At 45.3% G+C, this 19,973-nt stretch overlaps 1 protein-coding gene across 5 annotated transcripts in view; it reads left to right on the top strand.

Annotated features, from left to right (window-relative positions):
- The first annotated feature begins 2,161 nt into the window (after positions 1-2,161).
- The window catches only part of arid1b (AT-rich interaction domain 1B), a 236,383-nt gene continuing 218,571 nt past the window's right edge, over positions 2,162-19,973 (top strand). For 4 of the 5 annotated variants that reach the window (XM_088933090.1, XM_088933107.1, XM_088933080.1 and 1 more), the window contains exon 1: positions 2,168-3,877. In XM_088933090.1, coding sequence (XP_088789216.1) covers positions 2,486-3,877 — 1,392 coding nt within the window. In that variant the 5' untranslated portion in view covers positions 2,168-2,485. Of the gene's footprint in view, positions 3,878-19,973 lie in introns of all 5 variants that reach the window. The other variant, XM_088933099.1, reaches the window with a different exon arrangement.

Genomic DNA, 19,973 nt, shown 5'->3' with positions numbered 1-19,973 from the left:
GCTGTTGCCCGTGTCAACAACCCATCCTGGTTTTGCCCAGGAAACTGGTTTTATCCTCGTCTGCCGGTGTCTTTTTCCCTTGCCCCCTTCTGGTCACCGAGACTAGTCAACTTAGCCAGGCAGGAACGGCAATTAACCTTCCCGCACCAGCAGAACCCAGCGGGCTCGGAATCAAAATGACTCAGGAGCCGGAGCTGCGCTCGTTGTAATATTTCACAGCTTGTGGCTGGGTGGGGGAAACACGCGCGATTCAATCGTGCAACGTGCGCGGGTCTTTTGCTGTGTCAGTTCTGCACGTCGGGTAGGTAGTAGTTGGGAGAGCGGGCGAGGACGTAACCCGGCAGAACAAAAGAGCCATCTTTAACCCGGGGATGACGTCACTTTCGTTCTACTGACAACTATGATGTATGCGCGGCGGCTGCGAGCAACTCCCCGTGCTTCCGTTTCGTGGAAGAAAAGAGATATATGCAGTATATTGCTAAACCTACAGCAGGCCGCGCGTTTAAAGCGTGATGAGAAACGCAGCGGGCGTCCAGCTTCCTTGTTAGGGAAAAGGTGGTCTCTTGTTATGACACGGTCAACCCGAGACACGGTCGAAAGCGTTCAGCGGAGGGGGGGTCGACGGAACAGCACGCAGGCAGGGACTGAGAAAATGCTCTAAAAACTAGGAATGTCGCCGATTATGAAGGAGGGATGGAAACGCGTTTTATTTTTAAGTTTACGCGTTTCGCCACGGCTTTTCCTCCCGCACGGTTCCCACCCGTACTCTGTCGTTTCTTGGTAATGCAACGTCCCCGACCAAAGTGTTCCTAACTGTTTAAAGTTGCTGGTTATTCTGTGTACACATTAAAGCTGAGATCCTGTGATTGCGTGTGATACTGTCTGACTCTTAAGAGCTGCAGAAAAAATGAATTGAGCCTGGGGGAAAGGAGACAGGGAATACGTGGAGTGGATCCCCTAGCCGAGGGATCGTGGACAGCAGGAGGCTGGCGGGTTATAGGGTTTAGTTTGAATGACGAATTTGACAAAATACGCTTGCCATTATGACAAAAGGCATTTAATTTATGTGTAAAATGAAACGGTAGTTTGTAGGTCGTTATTTTAAAACACATATTAATGTAACTGTTGTGCTTCAAAGAGACATACACTTCACACTTAGTAGCAACTTGGTACCAATAGTCTTTAATTAAAGTACTGTAAACTGCATGTATGCCAAATACTACAAAACTTTACGTATGATGTTGTGTATGTACTTTACTACGGTAACGGTAGAATCTTTACTACGGTTTGAATCGCGGCCTATTTACTTACTCTCTTCTGCAACACCCTGCTATTCTTGAGATAATAGATTTGAATAAGTGCAATAATAATAATAATAAAAAAGATATGTTCATTTTACACTCTGCTTCCTACTCGACTGAGAGGCTGTTAAAAACACAGAAACCAGTCTTTGAGGGGTCTTTAGTGCGGTCTGGAGATGAACACCACACACACGCAGAGGAAAACTGGAAATGTGTAAATATACCTTTAAAAGCCGGTTCATCGTCGTGTTACTCTTTGTTGGTGAGAAAGGCAACTGTGAAAAACCCCTCCGCCTCTGGCTAACATTCTGTAGGAGGAATATTTAAAAAAAATATCAAAATCACAATTTTCAATTAAGATTTTAAAGAGTTTCAAATCAAGACTCGAAACCTTTTTTTAGAAGGACTTTTACTTAAACTGGGTCTGTTATGAACCTCTTTGCTCCTACTGTAACCTCATATACTACCTCTTCTCCTTTGCACACTCACGGCTTATATTTCATGTTTTTTTTTTAAAGAAATTGTTTTGTTGTTGCACAGTGAGGCGCTTTGAGAAGCCGCTTTTAAAGGTGCCAAATAAAAATAAAGTTTATTTATATATATATCATTTAACCAGCAACGTGTATGGGGGGGGGGCGTTTGTTGTTAATACCCCACAACATGATCGAACCGACTTCCCCCGGCCGTTTGGAAAAAAAAAACAACATCTTGATTTTACTCCGTAAAGAGTAAATCTGCGTCAAACACGCGTACGTGGGATTTGCCAGCCCGGTGGGTGAGGCTCGAAATCCAGTCCGCGTTTTCCACGCGAATCGCAAGAAAGAGCAGGATAATAGTTGCAAGAGCCCTCTCTCTCTCTTGTGCCATGCTGGGCGAGAGAGACACAGGGAGACATGCATTTACCCATATCCGGGTTAGAGAGGAAAGGAAGAAAAGTTTCATTTAAAACCTGGACAAAAACTTTCAACATGAAATCACACCGCGGGAGCAGGCAGAGCCAGTGAGGCAGTATCGTTTCCGAGTACAGCCAGAAGTTTACGGTTTGCGGGATATTCGTTCATTTGAGCACTTCTCTCTGTTTTTTTCTCCTTTTTTCCTTCCTTCTGTGTGTTTTTTTTCTTTTTTTTCTCCCTCTTTTTTTTTCTCGGTCTAAGCCTGTTTGGATTACTGCCTGAGATGTTGAAATGATCATGGCCGCGCAAGTAACAACGTCTCCGGCGACGACTGGTAGTAAAAATCCCAATTTATCCGGCGGTCTGAATCAGGATTTAAACTCTGGGAAATCGGGAGGGGGAACGGTACAGGGATCTGGAGCAATTCTGGGAGTTGGAGATGGAACTAACACTATGAATAATGTAGATCACCACCACCACCACCATAACGAGCTGAGCATGGCCAATACAACTTCTTCTTCTGCAAATAACACTTCGGACTTGCGAGAGAAGGAGGGCGTCAATAGTGCTGCATCTTTATCTTCTTCAAATTCGGCTACTTCTTCGAGCATGGAGACGGGTTTGATAGCGAATCACAAACTGAAAAATGTTGGTGGCGGAGATCCCCCTCCTCCGTCTCACCATCACACACCGACACAGCCCCAGCCACCACAATTCAGTCAGTTTCAGCAGCTCCATCCACACCAAATCCAAAACAACAACATCAACAACAACAGCAACAGCGGCGGCGGCGGCAACCAGGCGCAGGCACCGGGGGAAGCGGAGAATCGGCAACATGGAGGGAAAGAGCATATTTTGGGAAACCAGGTCGGGCAGCAGCAGCAGCAGCAGCAGCAGCCGCTGCTGAATAAAAGTGAGGAGGAGGGCCGTGCCTGCAAATCGGGGGATCAGATGGGCAGCAGGTACGAGCACGCCAACTTGGGACCAGCGAACAACAGCAGCAGCAGCAACAACAACAACAGCAGCCAGCCCCAGAGTGCTGGGGGGACGACTAGCACTGTTTCCGAGTTTAATAATTATTATGGCAACGCTAGAGGAGGCCCTTGCTTTGATCAACATGGCGGACAACAAAGCCCCGGGTTGGGGATAATGCATCCTTCGGCTCCCAACAGCATGGATTCCGTGCAAAACTCCCACGAAGGGTACCACAACAGCCAGTACAACCACTACCCGAGCTACCGACCGGGCTACGGCGGCGCAGGCTATGGGACCATGAGCTCTCCCAGGCAGGGGAGTAACACGCTGATGGGCCCAGGCAGCAACAGCCACAGCAGCGCTGCTGGCCATGGCAAGATTGCCATGGCTGCTGCCTCGGCTCCTGGGGGCAGCGTGGGGGGTTTTCAGAGGTTCCCCGGGCAGAGCCAGCACCCGTCCGGGGCCACCCCGACTCTCAACCAGCTCCTGACGTCCCCCAGCCCCATGATGCGGGGCTTCAGCGGCGGCGGCGGCGGCTACCCCGAGTACAGTGGCCCCGCCGCGCCGCCACAGCAGCAGGCGAGCGTGGGGCTGGGCAAAGACGCGGGTTCCCAGTACGGGTCCACAGCCCACGGCTGGGGAGGACATCAGAGAAATCACCCTGTCATGAGTCCCGGCAACACTGGACAAGTTATCAGTAGACCTCAGGTAAATGTTTCTCGGTCTCGTACGGCGTGCTCTCGGGGAAAGCTCATGCTGAAGGTCTGTGTTTATCGTCTGGTTGTAGTTGCAAAACCCAGTGGGTTCGTCATGTCTGACTTTTTTTTTTAACGTGCTGAGCGCACATTTTTTTCCGTGTAACTAAATCAAATTGCTGTTTTCCTCTCTTCTCCTCCTTTTTCTGTTTTTTTTGGGGGGTGGGGGGTGTTGTTGCTTTATTTCGTACTGGCTTTGCTGCTGCTACTGTTGTTGTTGTTGTTGGTGGTGTTTTTTCTTTAAAATATCTGGATTTATTCGCGTCCACCCCTCTCTCCTGTGATGTCGACTGTTATTAGATTTTAAAGTTAAGACGGGGGCTGGAAGTTCTGTCCAAGGTGACTTACGTGATCGCAAATACACAAAAGATCTTCATAATAATCAGGTATTTGAACGTAAACGCACCCGTGTCTTACGTTATATTACAGTTTACGTATATTTTACAGCTTTTTTCCCCCGTCCTTCTTTCGTTTTTATCCCCGATTCGATTACGAATCGTCTCCAGGAACATTCTCGTCCGCCGCTTAAACTTATGTTTAAAGTACTATAAATGTGGCGTGATGAATATTCATAAATCGGACGTGTCCTTCTTATATAATCTTTTTTTTAAGTACGTTTCACTCGCCTGCGACTGGAAATTATATTATATTAAAGAGATCGGCCGTCACTCTTTGAATCTCAGGCCCGTCCTGTGGCGAGTTGTGTTCTAACGTGCGTTTTACATACGTGTGTATTGAGAGAGGGGGGGAAACACACACAGACAGACACACACACACACAACGAGGATTTCGCTCATTATAATAGGCTTGCTTTCCTTTCATCAACTTGCCATTAACGGCGTACGGGGCCGTCTTTTAAAAGCGAAGTTAAAAGGGCAGCGCGCAGGGTGGGTGGGTGGGTGGCGGGCCGAGCCCCGGCATCGCCGTAGTAAATTTTCGCGGATCGATAACGTCGATCAATCAATAACGACTGTGGCTTCTCAGGTGGAGGACCCCCCCCCCCAAGAGAAAAAAAAAGAAACAGAAGTAAAACAGGCGGCTGCATTACAGGCGGGCGACCTGCGCTCTCCGCTTGCGTGGACCCCGGCGCGGTGCGGGCAGCTGCAGACGAGCGCCCGGCGGGCCGGTCGCGCTTCAAGTGACTTGATCTCCTTTTCGCAAGGTTTGGAATTTGAATTGTGGAGGTAAACTGGGCTGTAGTCTCCAGACAGCTGCCTCCGAGTTGACATCTAATCTGCCATCTGATTGGCTCCGCTCTCTCCACTGGGCATCTAGCTCTGCTGATGTAAATAGAAATGCGGAGCGGCCCCCACCGCAAGCACTTAACTGAGCCGCGAATAAAACTACTTATTTTGGGGAGGGAGGGACAGGGACAGGGACGGGGACGGGGACGGGGGGGGGGGGGGTGGTGATCGTACGTTTTCAACACTGGCCCCCCTTTTTTGTGTGTGTGTGTGTATGTGTGCATCTGAGTTTGTGTGGATGCTGCGAGGCGCAGGGTGGATGCAGGAGTTTACGCGTCGTGTTGAAAGATAAATCGCTTGGCGTGGTTTGTGTGTGTGTGTGCGTGCGTGTTTTTCTTTTTTTTTTCGGTCGCGTCACACGTCTATTGCACACGATTCACAAAGCGGCGTTTTTGTTTTCGGTCTTGTCGTGTGATTTTTTTTTTTAAATTTATTTTTCCCCCTTTTTAATTTCGTGGCGCGAGTCTTCAAACGATTTCACAAGAAAAGCCGGATAGTTTTCCCCGAGTATGATGAGAAGCAGGCACGGGTCGTTTTTTTTTTTTAAATGTGTTTTTCTGGCTAAATGTTTAGGTTTGACTGTATGGAGGATTTTAAAATGTAGGTATTTCGTGTCACAAAATGTGTGCTCGTTTTTTGGTGATTTGTACAACTCACGAGTGATGGATGCAGATAAACTAGTAGTGTAGATCTCGTTTCTATGACTAGTTGCTGTTAGCCCCAAGTAACCAGACATGCCAAGAAGGCTCTAAGCCGTAGGTGTCGTTCATCCCCTTAAAGAGAGTTACAGCGGTTTTGAATGCGAAAGGTTCCCTTTTAAACTCCGTTACACCCAAATAACAAGCATTAGTTTATACTAGCTATGCAGCAGCATGAAGGTATGAATCGTAATTTTTTGAAGAAATGGTGAATATTAAATTATTTTTTACACACTTAAATTTCATGTGAAATTATTTCATGATTTTTAATTTCCACAACCAGTTGCTTGATTTTTTTAAGCACTTTGCCTGTTTATTGTAATAGCCCTTGTTATTTTTAACAAACGGTATTAATGAAAACGTCAGTAAGCCCTAACGTATTGCCTTAGAGATCATTTTCGGGCCGGGCTGTTTTTTAACTTGTAAATGATGGATGTTGAAGGCAGTTTCTAAAGCTCTGGAAACCTGCTGCTGTTGTCAATATTAGCTGACGTCATGCTACCAGGCCCACCTTGTGCAGGGGATCCGCTGAGTCACCGTTTTCTCTGCTTATGAGGAGCAGACGTGTCACGGCGAGAAACGCCAAGTGTTAACCCTGCTCGAAGAGCACCGTTATGAACATCAGACGAAAGTGGTTATTAGACCTTAAAACACAGTAGTCGCTCGAAATTAATCCACCTACCGTTGTATGCAACCTTTTGGAGACAAGAGATTCTGTTTTTCCCTTGCTACAGTGCATTTCAAATCTAACCCCCCCCCCCCCACCTTAAATAGGTATCTCTTCAGGAGGTAACGGTGTGTGGAAGTGGTCTCTTCAATTACAAGCCTCCTTCCTGGCCAGGCAGCAGAGATCATGTGCTGAGCAAGGAGAAGGTTTCAGTGAAGCTGCACACTCCTGTCTGGTGGTGAAGTGTGCTCCAAAGAGGGGGTGTGTGTGTGTGTGGGGGGGGTTCTGTTTAAGATGCTTTTTCTGCAGGATAATAATCGTTACACAGCACTTTTCTGGACACTCTACTCGAAGCGTTTTACAGGTGATGGGGACTCCCCTCCACCAGCACCAGTGTGCAGCCCCACCTGGATGATGCGACGGCAACCATAGTGCACCAGAACGCTCCCCACACACCAGCTCTCAGTGGGGAGGAGAGCACAGTGATGAAGCCAGTTCAGAGATGGGGATTATTAGGAGGCCATGATTGGTAAGGGCCAATGGGAAATATGGCCAGGATGCCGGGGTAACACCCCTACTCTTTTCGAGAAACACCCTGGGATTTTCAGTCAGGACCGAGTCAGGGCCTCGGTTTTACATCTCATCCAAAAGACGGCGCCTTTTTATGGTGTAGTGTCCCCGTCACTATACTGGGGCGTTAGGACCCACATGGGCTGCAGGGTGAGTGCCCCCTACTGGCCCCACTAACACCACACTAACACAGGATGTGTCATATGGTAGCCTGTTGGGTTGAGGAGCAGTTCAGTGTATTGGAAATAACATTGGTTTTGTATTTTTGTGTAGACTTTTTTCCACCAAAAGCGTACACAGTGTCCCAGAGTGCTTCCCATGAAAGAAGGAACCCACTTCCCCCACCCACTCAGGAGCAGCCCTCACCTGGGTGGGGTGTGGCAGCCATTGTAGTCCCACTACACAGCAGACTGGGTGCAGAAGGGAGCAGTGGGACTGAGGGAGGGCTGAGTGGGGTAAGTCAAGGGATGGCATCTCTCCACCTGGGCACCATGTAGTCAGGACCTTGGTCTGATGTCTCGTCTGAAGGGTGACCCACGTCGCCCCACACACAGTCTCCTGTCACCGTACGGGAGTCTTCGAAGTCTCCCATCCTAGGACCGACCAGGCCCAGCCTTGCTTAGCTTTAGAGAGGGTCTTTGATATCCCCAAGGGGTAATGTGTTTTAGTGCAGCAGACGGTGTAAAGAGAAACACAAACAGGCAATACACACGTACACGAGCGAGGCTATGGCCACAGGTATAAGTGAGAGCCCGAACCTGATTGGTTTTAAATGAAGACATCTTGTATCTGTGCTCTGAGGGGAGTCATTGGAATTCATTAAACAAAGAGGTGTGAAGGGTCCTCTAGCTTGGAATATGCTTATGCGAGACGCAAGACCTGTAATGCATAGATGTGGGATAGGGCTGAAAGATCCATGACTTTGACGTTGCTTGAATCTGCTCCCAAGAGAGCCGACAAGATAGGCCTACAGGGTGGTAACGTTGCTGTTTGTGGCTCTGTTAAAAGTACGCAGGACTTTAGTACCCTGTTTTGCTTTGGAGGGGATGAGAGGCACTCTTCCAGGTGATAATGTGTGCAGGCTCACTGTGAAGTCTCTTTACTAGAGCAGGGACTGGTGACCCGCCTGCACAATGTGGAAAGAAACATACTTGGTTGCATCTGCAGCAACAGTTGTAGGTTTAGAAGCTTTTGGTGTTTGTATGCTTGTTTACATTAATACCACTTCTGCTGATTAGGAATAATTGACTAAAATGTTAATTTGCTCTGTCGCTCCTGATAAAGGGCTCCTGGCAATGGTTTGTTTTCTGTATGAATGCTGTATACAATACAGTAGCATAATTGGCACCCAGGTTATCCCAGGACCGCCTGTGGATTAATTAAATTGGCAATTAATTAGGTTTGTCATGGAAATTGACCAGTCAGATTTTGTACTGTACGTATAATTAGCCTATTAATAAAATAATTGCAGCTTTTGTGTTCAGCGCTGTGATGTTTGCTAAACGGAGAGAGCCAAAGGTTAGTTTACCAGTTGGAGTTTTCAGTAAATGATTCGTAAGCGGGACAGGTTTGGTTTCAAAGGCGTGCGGGGAAAACTGCATTTTCAGTGGTAGCAAAACTATATTTTCCGAACCACCGCAGTGGAATCCCTGCATGCCAGACATGTTCGTACTGACAGACCCGTGATAAGGAGAAGGCCGTTTTTTTTCCTTTGTAATGCATCCGCTTCTCAGCGAGACGGGGAAGGGGTGCTTGTACGAGCCGTGATGTTTACAGATGCGAGGAGGGAACTTGGCCCCTCTTGCTCCTTGTTCCGTTAAGCTTGTGCGCCTGTGACAGACTGGGCTCTGTCTCCTAGTACATGCTCTTGGAAAAGTGTGCGTGTGGACTCTGTATCCTCTCTTATACTCCTCTATTGGGAAATTGCTCATGCTCCACTGCTTGAGACCAGTTGTTTTTGGCTTGGTGGCTCGCAGCGTGGCTGGTCATTCCTCTGCAGTCGCGCCTGACGCCTGTGAAATGACGCTGCTCGCTGTCCCCTCCCGTGTCTCCTCGGCGTCCGCGAGAGCAGCGTGCTCTGGTGAAGTGCGGCGAAGTGACCCTTCTGTCACGTGCGGGACGTAGCCCTCGGGAATTCGGCTGTAAAACGCAACAAAGCAGGGGGAAAGAAAAACCGCTGGAGGAATGGCTGGGAATTTCAGAAGGGGTTATGGGGCTGGCCTTCAGTGGCAGTGCCGGTAGTAGAACATACTGGAGCTGATTGCAGAAGGCAGCCCACTTTGGGTTTAAGAAGACGCATCTGCAGTGCATGCATTTTTCATTGTCTTCCAGCAGTTTTCGTGTCATTTGACTGAAGAATCTTCATCAGCTTAGGCAGACTTCTCGGTGGTCACTCTCGTTTGACAGCTACATTTTTTTGAAAGCCCAGTTACGCACGTGTGATAGAAGTAGCCTGCATTTGAGATTTATTTTAAGATACCGTATACATCTTGCCGGCATAAAGGAACCTCAGTTGCTTTGTTGATGTTGCGTGGCTTGTGCAAGTTTATACGTGCATCACAGTCTCAGTGCAGATATATGCGAATATTCTTCAGATCATCAGAAAGGTCTTGCAGATGAGAGGGGTGCCATTCGACTCACCTTTTCCATCGGGTTGTTTCGGAAACTGAAATTAAACCATTATGAATTAAACCATACCTTCCTAATAAAGGCACATGTAGTTCTAAGACTTCATTGGACTGCCTTATTGTAGGTATGCCTTTTCTGTCCTTATATCTCTGCCCTGTCTTGAGTTATTCTGAAACATATTCAGAGAGTAATGTCGATGAAGACAGGTCAGGCACTGTTTAGTTTGCAGTCAGCTGGTTTAGGGAGGGCAGTTTGTATTTCGGGGCCACCAGTTTGGATCGTTCTGCTGAGTTATTGGCGATGCAGTTCTGGGTTTAGCCTCAGGTATGTTCGGCAGCAGAAAAAAACCTAGGTGCCTCATGCACGTGCCCTGCAAGACTGTGTCTCACGGTCTTCTTTCTTCGGCAGCTAGACGCTGAACGGAAAAGGGAGTAATTCAAGGCCTGAAAAATCAGAAAACAAGGGTGATAAAGCTGATGTGTTCTGCACTGTGTAAATGCAAGCTCGGCGGTGGGAGATTTCAAAAACGTCGACATGCCGCTGCGTTCACACGTCGTTTCTGAGTTATGCTTTTGACCGCGGCGAACAAAATGGTCATAAAGCGTGCAGCCAGAAATTTCCATGTGCTCTCTCTGTGTCTGCTGGCGTCTCATCGTTGCCAGGAGCGATCTTATTTCTTTTTTTTTTTCCAGCAGTCAACAGTTTTCGGGCAGAGAGCCAGAGATGTGAGCCCTTGTAGTCCTCACCTCTTTGACAGCAGAGCTGTGACCTTCACATATGTAGATTAGCCACGTGCTTGCTTTGAGTCGGAGCAGGCTACCTCAGGAAGAAAGGGGTTTCTTTCGTTCTCTGCAGTCCCTTGGGTATTCATTCAGCAGCGGTAGTCAGCCTTGACCTGGGTGGAGGTAATGCGAGGAAACTGGAACAGACTCAAATCTGTGAAGACTAGCAGTGTGAGCTGACTGTACTAAAAAGACAGATTTCATGGTTAAATGCGAATGTCTATAGGATTTGTGGAAGCCCATGTTTTAAAATACACAGAACAATCCATTTTTCCTCCGCCTGTGGAAAAGGAAATATGGATCCTATTACATAGCGGCTGTTCTGTACTTCTGCTTGTGATATTTTATGTCCAAAGTGTTGACCTAGTTTTTTTTTTATTTAGACGGTTGCTTCGCTTTAATTAATTTATCCCTTTCATCTGGAATGAACTATTTTCAGCCACAGTGGCAGAGGGTGAATGAAACTGAAATCATTCTGCAGAGTAACGCGATCGATATTAAAACAAAACGTCTGACATTTAGGTTGGGGGGGGGGGGGGGGGACTAAACTCGGTTCTCAAAGAAGCCGTTAATTTAATTATGGTTTTTAGCTGTTAAGCTGAAAATAAAAGTGGAGCAGAATTTGAGATTTTCTCATCTCATTAAAGGAAACTAGAGCATGTCTACCCTAATATGTGCTGCTTTGCAATGATTTGCATCTCCTAGCTTTTTTCATTTTAAGAATATAAAAGTATAGGAAGCCTTTAAGCTCATCTATCCTGTTAAGTGTTTAGTAGCTAATTGATCTGAATTCTTGAAAGTACCCGGAGTGTCCACTTAGTAGTTCCTAACTGGATAGGTAGTAGGAACAACAAATATCTCAGTACAGACTGTTTCATAGTGTGAATTATAATGTTTCTGGAACACATTTTGGATGGAAAATGCATAAGAAAAGATCTGAGTATTTTTAGTGATTTTTTTTATTTATTGAAGAAAATACAGTTTAGTTATTGCAGTAAAGCAGGTGCAACTGAACGTACCTGTGATATCACTTGTGCACAGTTTTTTGGTTGTATATATTTTAAAAGTTTTTCCCTTTTTAATCGGGGTTCATGGTCACTTATCTCCATAATTGTGTGCAATATTTTGGGGGAAAAAAAAACATTCTTCTTTACGTTGAAATTAACAGCACAGACAAGCCTGCTGATATTTGTGTGTGCACATGTCAGATATGCATATTTGAACAATTGCACTGCGACAGATTAATTACAATTACGTGGTAATTTCCACTGAAGCAATAAACCAGGTTTTCATATCAAAGCATTTGACACAATATCCTAAATGTGCAGTAGCTGCATATTCATGGAGTACGATTTAACAGCTTATTAAAAATAAGCGTTCATTGTTCATTGCATGAAGCTTGGAGGTGGTAAACGCACAGTTTAAAGTGATGATCTTGTACAATACAAGTTACCTTGCATAGCATCGACCGTGTAACTTCATTGGAGACTGGAATTTTATTTTATGATTTGGTGTGTCTTGCACAAGAAGAGGCTGCGTTTGGTCTTTTTGATGAACATAACTGGGTGTGCAGGATAAACATGTAAAGGTTACTGTAATGTCAAGTGTATGTCAAAAAGGGTTTTGTTTGCTGTTCTGTAGATCACATTACCATAATCAATAAGTGAGGTAACAATGTTCAGTTGCCTGGTGGAGTAGTTAAGACATGCTTTGGTTTTTTGAGTGCTTGCCTGTCATGTGGCTATTGAACTTGGGTGTGAGAATGCGTGGAAAAATGTGATTCAGTTCAATTTCTATTCAAGGCTCAGTTAAGGCAATTCTGTTCCTGAAGAAAACTGTGCTGACATTTTAAGTGTGAAATAAGGTAGTAGAGACCCATATTTATGCATTTTCTGTTTTGAAGTTTTATTCCATAATATTGTTTTTTTTTTTGTGTGTGGCAAGAACGTCATGCAGTGACGTTCGTGCTGTATATCGCAGTTCACCTGAACATTTGCAGACCGTTAGCCATGCACGTTTGCCTGTTGTGTCTGCTGCATCCATAAAGGACGCTATTCAAAACGGAAATGCTTCGGGGTGGTATTTACTTTCAGGGTAGCGATATCTAAAAGGACACCGTTTAAAAAAAAAAAAAGCTTCATTCGGTCCCGAAATGTAGGCTCTCCGCGGCAACGGGCAAGGTCGTTTCTGGCGAAGCGAGGGGTTACTTTTGTGGGAGAGCTGTGGCGCTCCGTCTTCACTGTGGTGAAACCGCTTCTGAACGTCTAATTTGTGAGCATACTGTAGGGTGCTCTCGGGGATAACTTGATATGGAAGGTTGAGTATTCGTTTTATAGGTGTTCATATATGTTTCGGACATTAGGTGCTTAGTTTCTTGACGCAAAGTTTTCAAAAAGCATGTTAGTTTGTGGTATCGCAGTTGCGCAGGCATAACACGCGCTCCCTGTAAAATAAAAGCCAGCGCACAAAATGAATTGCGTCAGTACGACCAAAGAAATCTGTATTACGAGGGTAGGAATGTAAAATAACTGCTTTTCAAAACTGGAAGTAGTCTTGCTCTGTAGCTACCCGTGCGTGTTACCAGACCTGTGGATAATGTACTCGCATTAAACTACTTAGAACGAGAGATGAGGAACTGAATTGCATTGTCGCTGGCATTATGAATTAGCCTGCATATAACATAAGCTGCTCAGTGATAAATAGTAATTACTCACTACTAATTAAAAAAAGTCCTGAAATGTATCACAACTCGGCCCCCATGTGTGTATGTTACATGCTAAACACGTTATCAGAAAGGATCCGCACTGCTGTAATTAAAAAAGGCCCCTAAGAGCCGACATTAATTTTAGTTGAGTAGTTAAGTTTATTTATTTTGTGGTATGTATACCACCTCATAGGTATGGGACAGGCTTTTTCTAAATCGATCAGGTTTTTTACATCAGAATGTAAATTGCCACTGTTGTGTTGCCTTACCGTTTGCTATTAGACCATTTAGACAGAAACCAAAAGTCTGGGAGAGTCAGTGGAATGGTGTCTAGTTTCAAATCAAAATCAAATCAACGTTGATTTATCAAATCCACAACAATACAGCGTGCAGCAGTAGTTGCTGGCAATGAAATGTCTTTTCCGCGAGCTCACAAAAATCACAAGAATCACAGAAATAAAAAAAACACAAAAATCACAAAATTGAGGTTATGAAAATAAGGTTACATAATAATAGATGTAATAGAAATTGAATAAAACTCAATATGAGTAGAGCTGCTATGTGCCCATGGTGTGTGCAATATATACAAGTAGTGCGGTTATGCTGAATACAGTGAAAACTGTGTGCCCATGTAGCCATTACAGGTGATTTGCTAAAGGAGCTGCAGGTTGGCTATTTAGCAGTCTTATTGCCTGGAGGTAGAAGCTGTTCCATAGTCTGTTGGACTACAGTTACAGTGTGATTGGGGGAGGCTGAAGAAATGTAGAAGCTATAGGTCCTCCTGCTGCCTTGACTGAAGTTTTCATCTGACCACATAATATTGCAGTTTTCTTAAATGCACAGGCAGAACAGGTACGTATTTTCTGTGGATTTAGCCAGTGTCATGTACAGGAAAAAAGACGGCTGAATCTCATATGTGGTCTTTATTTAACGTAGGGGACCCGATGACAACTATTCAGAATCCTCAAAGGCACTGACAAAGGTCAACCCGGCGGACGTCTTCGAAATCGACAGTGAAACGTGCGCCAGTGGACACGGGTGGAAACTGTGTGGACGTGGTTTTAGTATGAGAGTAGGAGGCACTTCTCTACCCCAGAGGCTTGTGGGGAATGTGGAACAAGCTTCCCAGCCATGTTGTTGAAGCCGATACCCGACTTTCTTTCAAGAAACCAGCTGAATGAGGTCCCTGGGTTAATCAGCTGCGACCGAAATAAACTAGATAGGCCGAATGGCTTCTTGTTTTTAACTCTCTTACGTAAGAAGGAAACACAGGAGGTTACAAATCAGAAAGAATGCCATTTAGTCCAACGTGCCACGTGGCCCCAGTTAGAGAAAATGGCGACCTTGCTTTTGTTGGCTTCCTGTAAAAAATAAAAATGTTCGGCTGGGCTGTGTTAAAACCCAAACCGTCTTGTTGTCCTGTACCAGTAGCTTCTCTTCATTGTGGAGGATCAGTGCCTGTGCTGCACACTCTCCCTGTTCCTCAGGTTCCCTTCTCTGCTACTTTGGAAAATCTGTAGGACTTTAGGAAGCCGTTTCTCCTGTGGAGCCTGTTGGCAGTGAAGTCTGTGACTTCTCCCTGTAGGGCCTGGCCTGTCTTTCCAACAGATGTCTCCCTACAGCGAGCGATGGGTTGGTGGGACACAGAGGGTCACAGATCAGCTTCCCTGTTCTCCTTCCTGGTCCTGTGAATTTTCGTGCGTAAAACGCCGAGACATGGACACTTGCTGGAGGGAGCAGGAGCTTGTGGTGCTCGAGATAAAACCTGTCCGTCCGTTTTCTGCTTGACCTAATACTGGGTCGCGGGGGTCCAGATCCCTGGATGAGACCCTGGTCCATTGCAGGGCAATGAGATAAAATATTTTGTTAAAAAAATGAAAGATCTCAATTCTAAGTACCGTTCACTCGGCGAACATCTGTTTAGCACAGCTGCGGGTGTTGTGTTGAGGTTGCGCTAACTGTTCTGCCCGGTCTGATAAACCTTTGTCCACGCTAGGTTTATTTCAGATGACCACACCTTGGTTCCCTTTGCAAGGGTGTACTAGGGTAGATTTCATCTGGAAAGTAATCGCCCCTTTTCTGGATAACCTGTGTGTTTTCTCAGCATAGGTTCGCTTGTGTCCATAACTGCAATCTCTCAAGACTCGTCACTTTGTTGAATAACGCTGAGGGTTTACAGCGCGTGTCTGGATTTAGATTTGGATAGCGGCTAGTGTTCCGTGTTTTGCAGCGGACGATACCGTACCAGTTTATGGTTTCGTTTAGTCGGCCTGTGTCAAACATGGAGTTGTGCGTTCATGATGTTTCCTGCATCTGTGTGGTTTAAGACTCCAGATGTTGCATGATCAACGGGGCTAATGAAATTACAGAGATCCCTCGTGGCAATCTGTATATTACCACTCATGCATATTGCTAGTACAGTGGCACGTAGTATTCTGTTTTACTGTTTCTATATCAGTGGGGACTTCAAGGCCAGTCTGTTGCACCTTTGTTGATTGTGCAAAATATTAATGCTTTTTTTTTTTACAATCTTACCTTAACGACTCATATAATAAACCTGACATAGTTACAGATTGTACATATGGTGCTGATGATGTTTGCATATACTGTACAGCAATTTGCTTAGGGAGCACATGACACAAGTTTTAAGTTTTTCATCAAAAATACTATCAAAATAAACTTCCCTGTTTGTGCATGTAAGTTTAAGGAAAAAAAAAGTGTATGGATTTTGGGTATTGATTGGCACCGTTCTTAATAACTGATCATTCATGACTGACCGGTACGCAAGATCAGGTGACGTTGGCCGTTACCCAAGCACCAGTGACCTCAATAGTAAGAGCTCGTTGGGCGCGTCACGGGGTGGTTGAGCCTGGTGGAAATCAAGAAAGCATAATGGAACCCTCGTGCCAGGTTTATCAGGAGAATGAAGCTTTCGTGCTATTGGTGCATTACTCCGCTACGTTTTCTGCTCACTGCCGGCTCTGCGCACCGCGGTCATTTCCTGGGACTTGCAATTGCTGCCCTTCCCATTGGCTTGTCCTAACACGCTCAAGTCACGACGGCTCTCTTCAGAGAAGGGAGTGTGACGGTAATGCTCCACTGAACACTTGTGGGACGAACGGTGAGGATGCGTTTCCTGATCTCGGCCTCGGAGACCAGTGGAGCCACGAGCCTCTCCAGGCTTTATAAGAGGAATGGGACAGAATTCCACAAGACAGCATTTGCACCTGGTGATTTTTGCAGTCGGCCTCCTGTTATTGACGAAGGTTAATAAGCACAGTACATGTAATGGCGTGTCTGTTCAATAAAATGGCAGTGCACCTGCAGCAAAATACATTGGTGTTTTCCTGCTGATAACTGCAATTTTGACGTTATTACAACTGATACGTTTCTTTTGCTGCTCAGTGTAATTTTAAACATGAATATCAAAACAGTATGTGAACATAAAAATGACATGGCTGGGTAGCTTGTTCCATTCTCCTGCAACCCTCGGTCTAAAGTAGTGCTTCCTTGGGTTCCACCTGTGTCCCCTGCTTCCTATTTGTTTATACTGAAGACGTCCCCTGGGCTGGCTTTGTAAATGCCTTTAGGGATTTTGAACACTTGAATCTGGTTTCCTCTGAGTTTCCTCTGTTCAATTCTACAAAGGCTTTGTAAGGACATTCCCAGGAGACCCGGAATTTATCTGGTGGCTCTTCTCTGAACTGATTCTAGGGCAGCACTATCTTTCTTGTGTCTCGGTGATGAAGGGTGTACACAGTATTCTCAATCAGATCTTGCTGGCGCGTAGTGCACTTTTATTCTTACTGCTCATGAACCAAACCGTAAGGTGAGGAAAAAGGTGCTTGGGACCCACAGCCTGATCTTGAAGCAGAAACCTAGTCACAGCTGTTCTGATGGGCAGTATTAAGAGACCCATGTTTAACATCTTAAATAATAATTTCAGATGTGCTTATTAGTGAGTGGAAGAAGGAATATGGAGCTGTAAAGATGAGGGAAGAGCATATTGTCTGGATAGATTATTAATTGTAGCGGTCTGTATTTGGCAATTGTATTTTTACAAGGAAGACTACATTCTGAATGTCTTGTGTACTTAGGAACACTTGGTGTATGTAAACATATGGAAAAATGTGTTTCCTGAAAATGTTTCTTTTAAAGGAGGCTAGTAATGTGTAAACTTGTTTAAAAGAGACTTACAAGACGGTGTGAGTAGCATGTTAATAAACGATAATGCAGTCCCTGTTTTTGGTCCAGTAGAGATGCAGATCATTTGTAAGTGGGCACCTACATATCTGCCTCCTATAATTTCCTGTTTAGATTGCTGGGGTGTTCCACATGTTATGTGGTGGTAAATTATAGGTCTGCTGTATCAAAACGCCTTATGTAAAACAGCTTGCTTATATGAGCTGCATAATCAATGTATCATGACACATATACTTTACGACTGCTTACATATTGGATGTTTAAATGGAAGACGGTGTGTGAGCCACAGGTGGGAAATCCATTAATATAAAATGAGCAAGAGACAACAGGCAGGCCTGAAAAGAGAAACACTCCGCTCTCCTGAGCGAAACTGGGGTTGACTGTTTGCTGAGCACTTACAGCCAGTCCAGTCATGCGATCGGCCTGAATTGTGGCGAGACTTAGCAGCGTGCTGGAAGAAAGGAGATCCAGCGGAGCAGAAGAGTGAAGGGGGAAAATGTCACGGATCTGAAAGGGGCATTTTGCGGACCTTCGTAGAGAGCAAGGAAAAGAATGTCGCGGCTTCTACAGCTCGGCATACGCCGACGTTTGTGGGAGGTGCTTTCCTGTCAGGCTCATCTTAAAATAATTAATGGCAAAGTCAACGGTTTTGAGGGGGACTGTAATTGAATCCTAAATTAGGCCTGGGAAAGAGGACATGTCCTGTTTTACCACAGGCCTGGTCTCATTTTTTGTTCGGAAAGTGCCAATCGTACATAGGAGAGCTTTCGACCGGGGGTGAAATCCTTCTGTTGGGCTTATGGATACGATATCGTGACTTCACATTGTGTAACATGTAACATACTGTGCATGAAAGATTCATGAATAATGTGGTCTGCTGTGTAACAGTCTGATTTTTTTTATGTGTGTACTAGCTGAGCAAAGCTGTCGAAATGTCCTCTCCTTGAAACAGTTAAAATTGCATAGGATTGTTTTACTGGGCCACGGAGACCCTGAGCAGGGCTAGTGGGCTGACAGTGCATGGATCAAAGTCCTACAGGTGCAGGCAAAAGGTTTTGCTTTTAGATGTTAACCTCTTTTAAGAAATGTGAAGAGGCAACTGGAGAAAAAAATGGTATGGTCTAAAAACCGTAACCTGGAAGACTCATTCTTTCCTAAATAATATGCTTTACAATTTATAAGGAGCTTTTAAAGGTTATCTAGCGATTCAAAGGTAGGCTTTTGGCTGTCGGAGTCTCTCATTAGATATTCTAGCAATGGCAAATGGAGCAGTAGGCATTTACTACCAACTCACTGTGCTTGCCAACAAGCTTGCAAAGTGCTAGAATTCATTATAAATGCTGAGAGTGTGTTTTATAACCCATCCATTATTGGAGAGTTGCTTATTCCTGCTCAGAGTCGCAGCAACTTGGAGCCTATTCCCAAAGCAAGAGTGTAGCACATCCTGGATGAGAAGCCAATCGACACACACACACACACACACACACACACACACACAATTTAGACAATTTCGCTAAGAGAGAACATGCAAACTCCATACAGATGTTGCGCCTTGGGGCAACCTTGTTGTGAAAGGCGCTATATAAAATAAATTGAATTGATTTGAACTTGCATTTGGTCACTAAACACAATTGCTGTGAGTAAACAGAGCTCACCTCCATGTTACCACGCCGCCCCATGTTTTCCAGTCCTTTATCTGAAAAGGTAGACTAATGTCTACACAACCACAGGCCCTACCTTCATAGCTCTGCTGCTGCTGCTTCTGCTCCTTTTTAAAAATGATCCCTGCTAACTAGGCAGGAAAATAACGGGTTGTCTTTCCCTGGTCTCCCAGACCTGCCACGAGGTCTACTGGTGAGAAAACACAGTTGAAAATCTGTTTCCACTTAGGTTGTTGAAGGTTTCGAATAATGGATGAAATTGCTTTATGGTCCCAATGTGCTTTCATTTAGGCTTGCTTTCTTCCATATGGGATGGTGGGATCTGAAAAGGGCTGGATCATAGTTGGTCAATGTGTAGGGCAGATTGTTAGAATAACAGGATTTTTTGGTGTCAAGGTGCTTAGCAAGCGTTTTATTTGTCTGATTTTGGCAAACCGTTCTTTGCTTTAGTTGAAGTGTCCCGGGGATGCTGGTGAGAGTTGAAATATACACAGACTAGGACAGGCCTAGGTGATGTGTATTTTTAGATGTGTTATTTGTATCTGTTGTTGCTTGGGCAGACACTGGCCTTGGACTTGCAGAAAATGGCGGTTCCTGTTTGGGCCCCTCACACCATCCACGTGTGCTGGACTTCGCGGGGACTCTGCAGTACGTACAGGGGGTCCCTGCCACACCTTCACGTCTTATAGCAAAACGGCAGATGAAGCTGAACCTTTTCCCCGTACGATCAGTGTCAATATGGAGTTTATGGACCATAAGATGTCATCTTTGCAGGGAGGCTTTTCCCTTGAGAAGGAATGGAAGAGAGCAGGGTTAGGGACCAGCAGTGTGCGCTTCACTTGTAGCTCCACCTATACAGTACTTAATGGACATGTTAATGTGGTATAAAAAT

Source organism: Atractosteus spatula, chromosome 2, assembly GCF_055471065.1.
Source record: "Atractosteus spatula isolate fAtrSpa1 chromosome 2, fAtrSpa1.hap1, whole genome shotgun sequence".
Lineage (NCBI taxonomy): Eukaryota > Metazoa > Chordata > Actinopteri > Semionotiformes > Lepisosteidae > Atractosteus > Atractosteus spatula.
The sequence above is the reverse complement of the archived record's forward strand: the minus strand, read 5'-3'. Positions and strand labels throughout refer to the sequence as shown.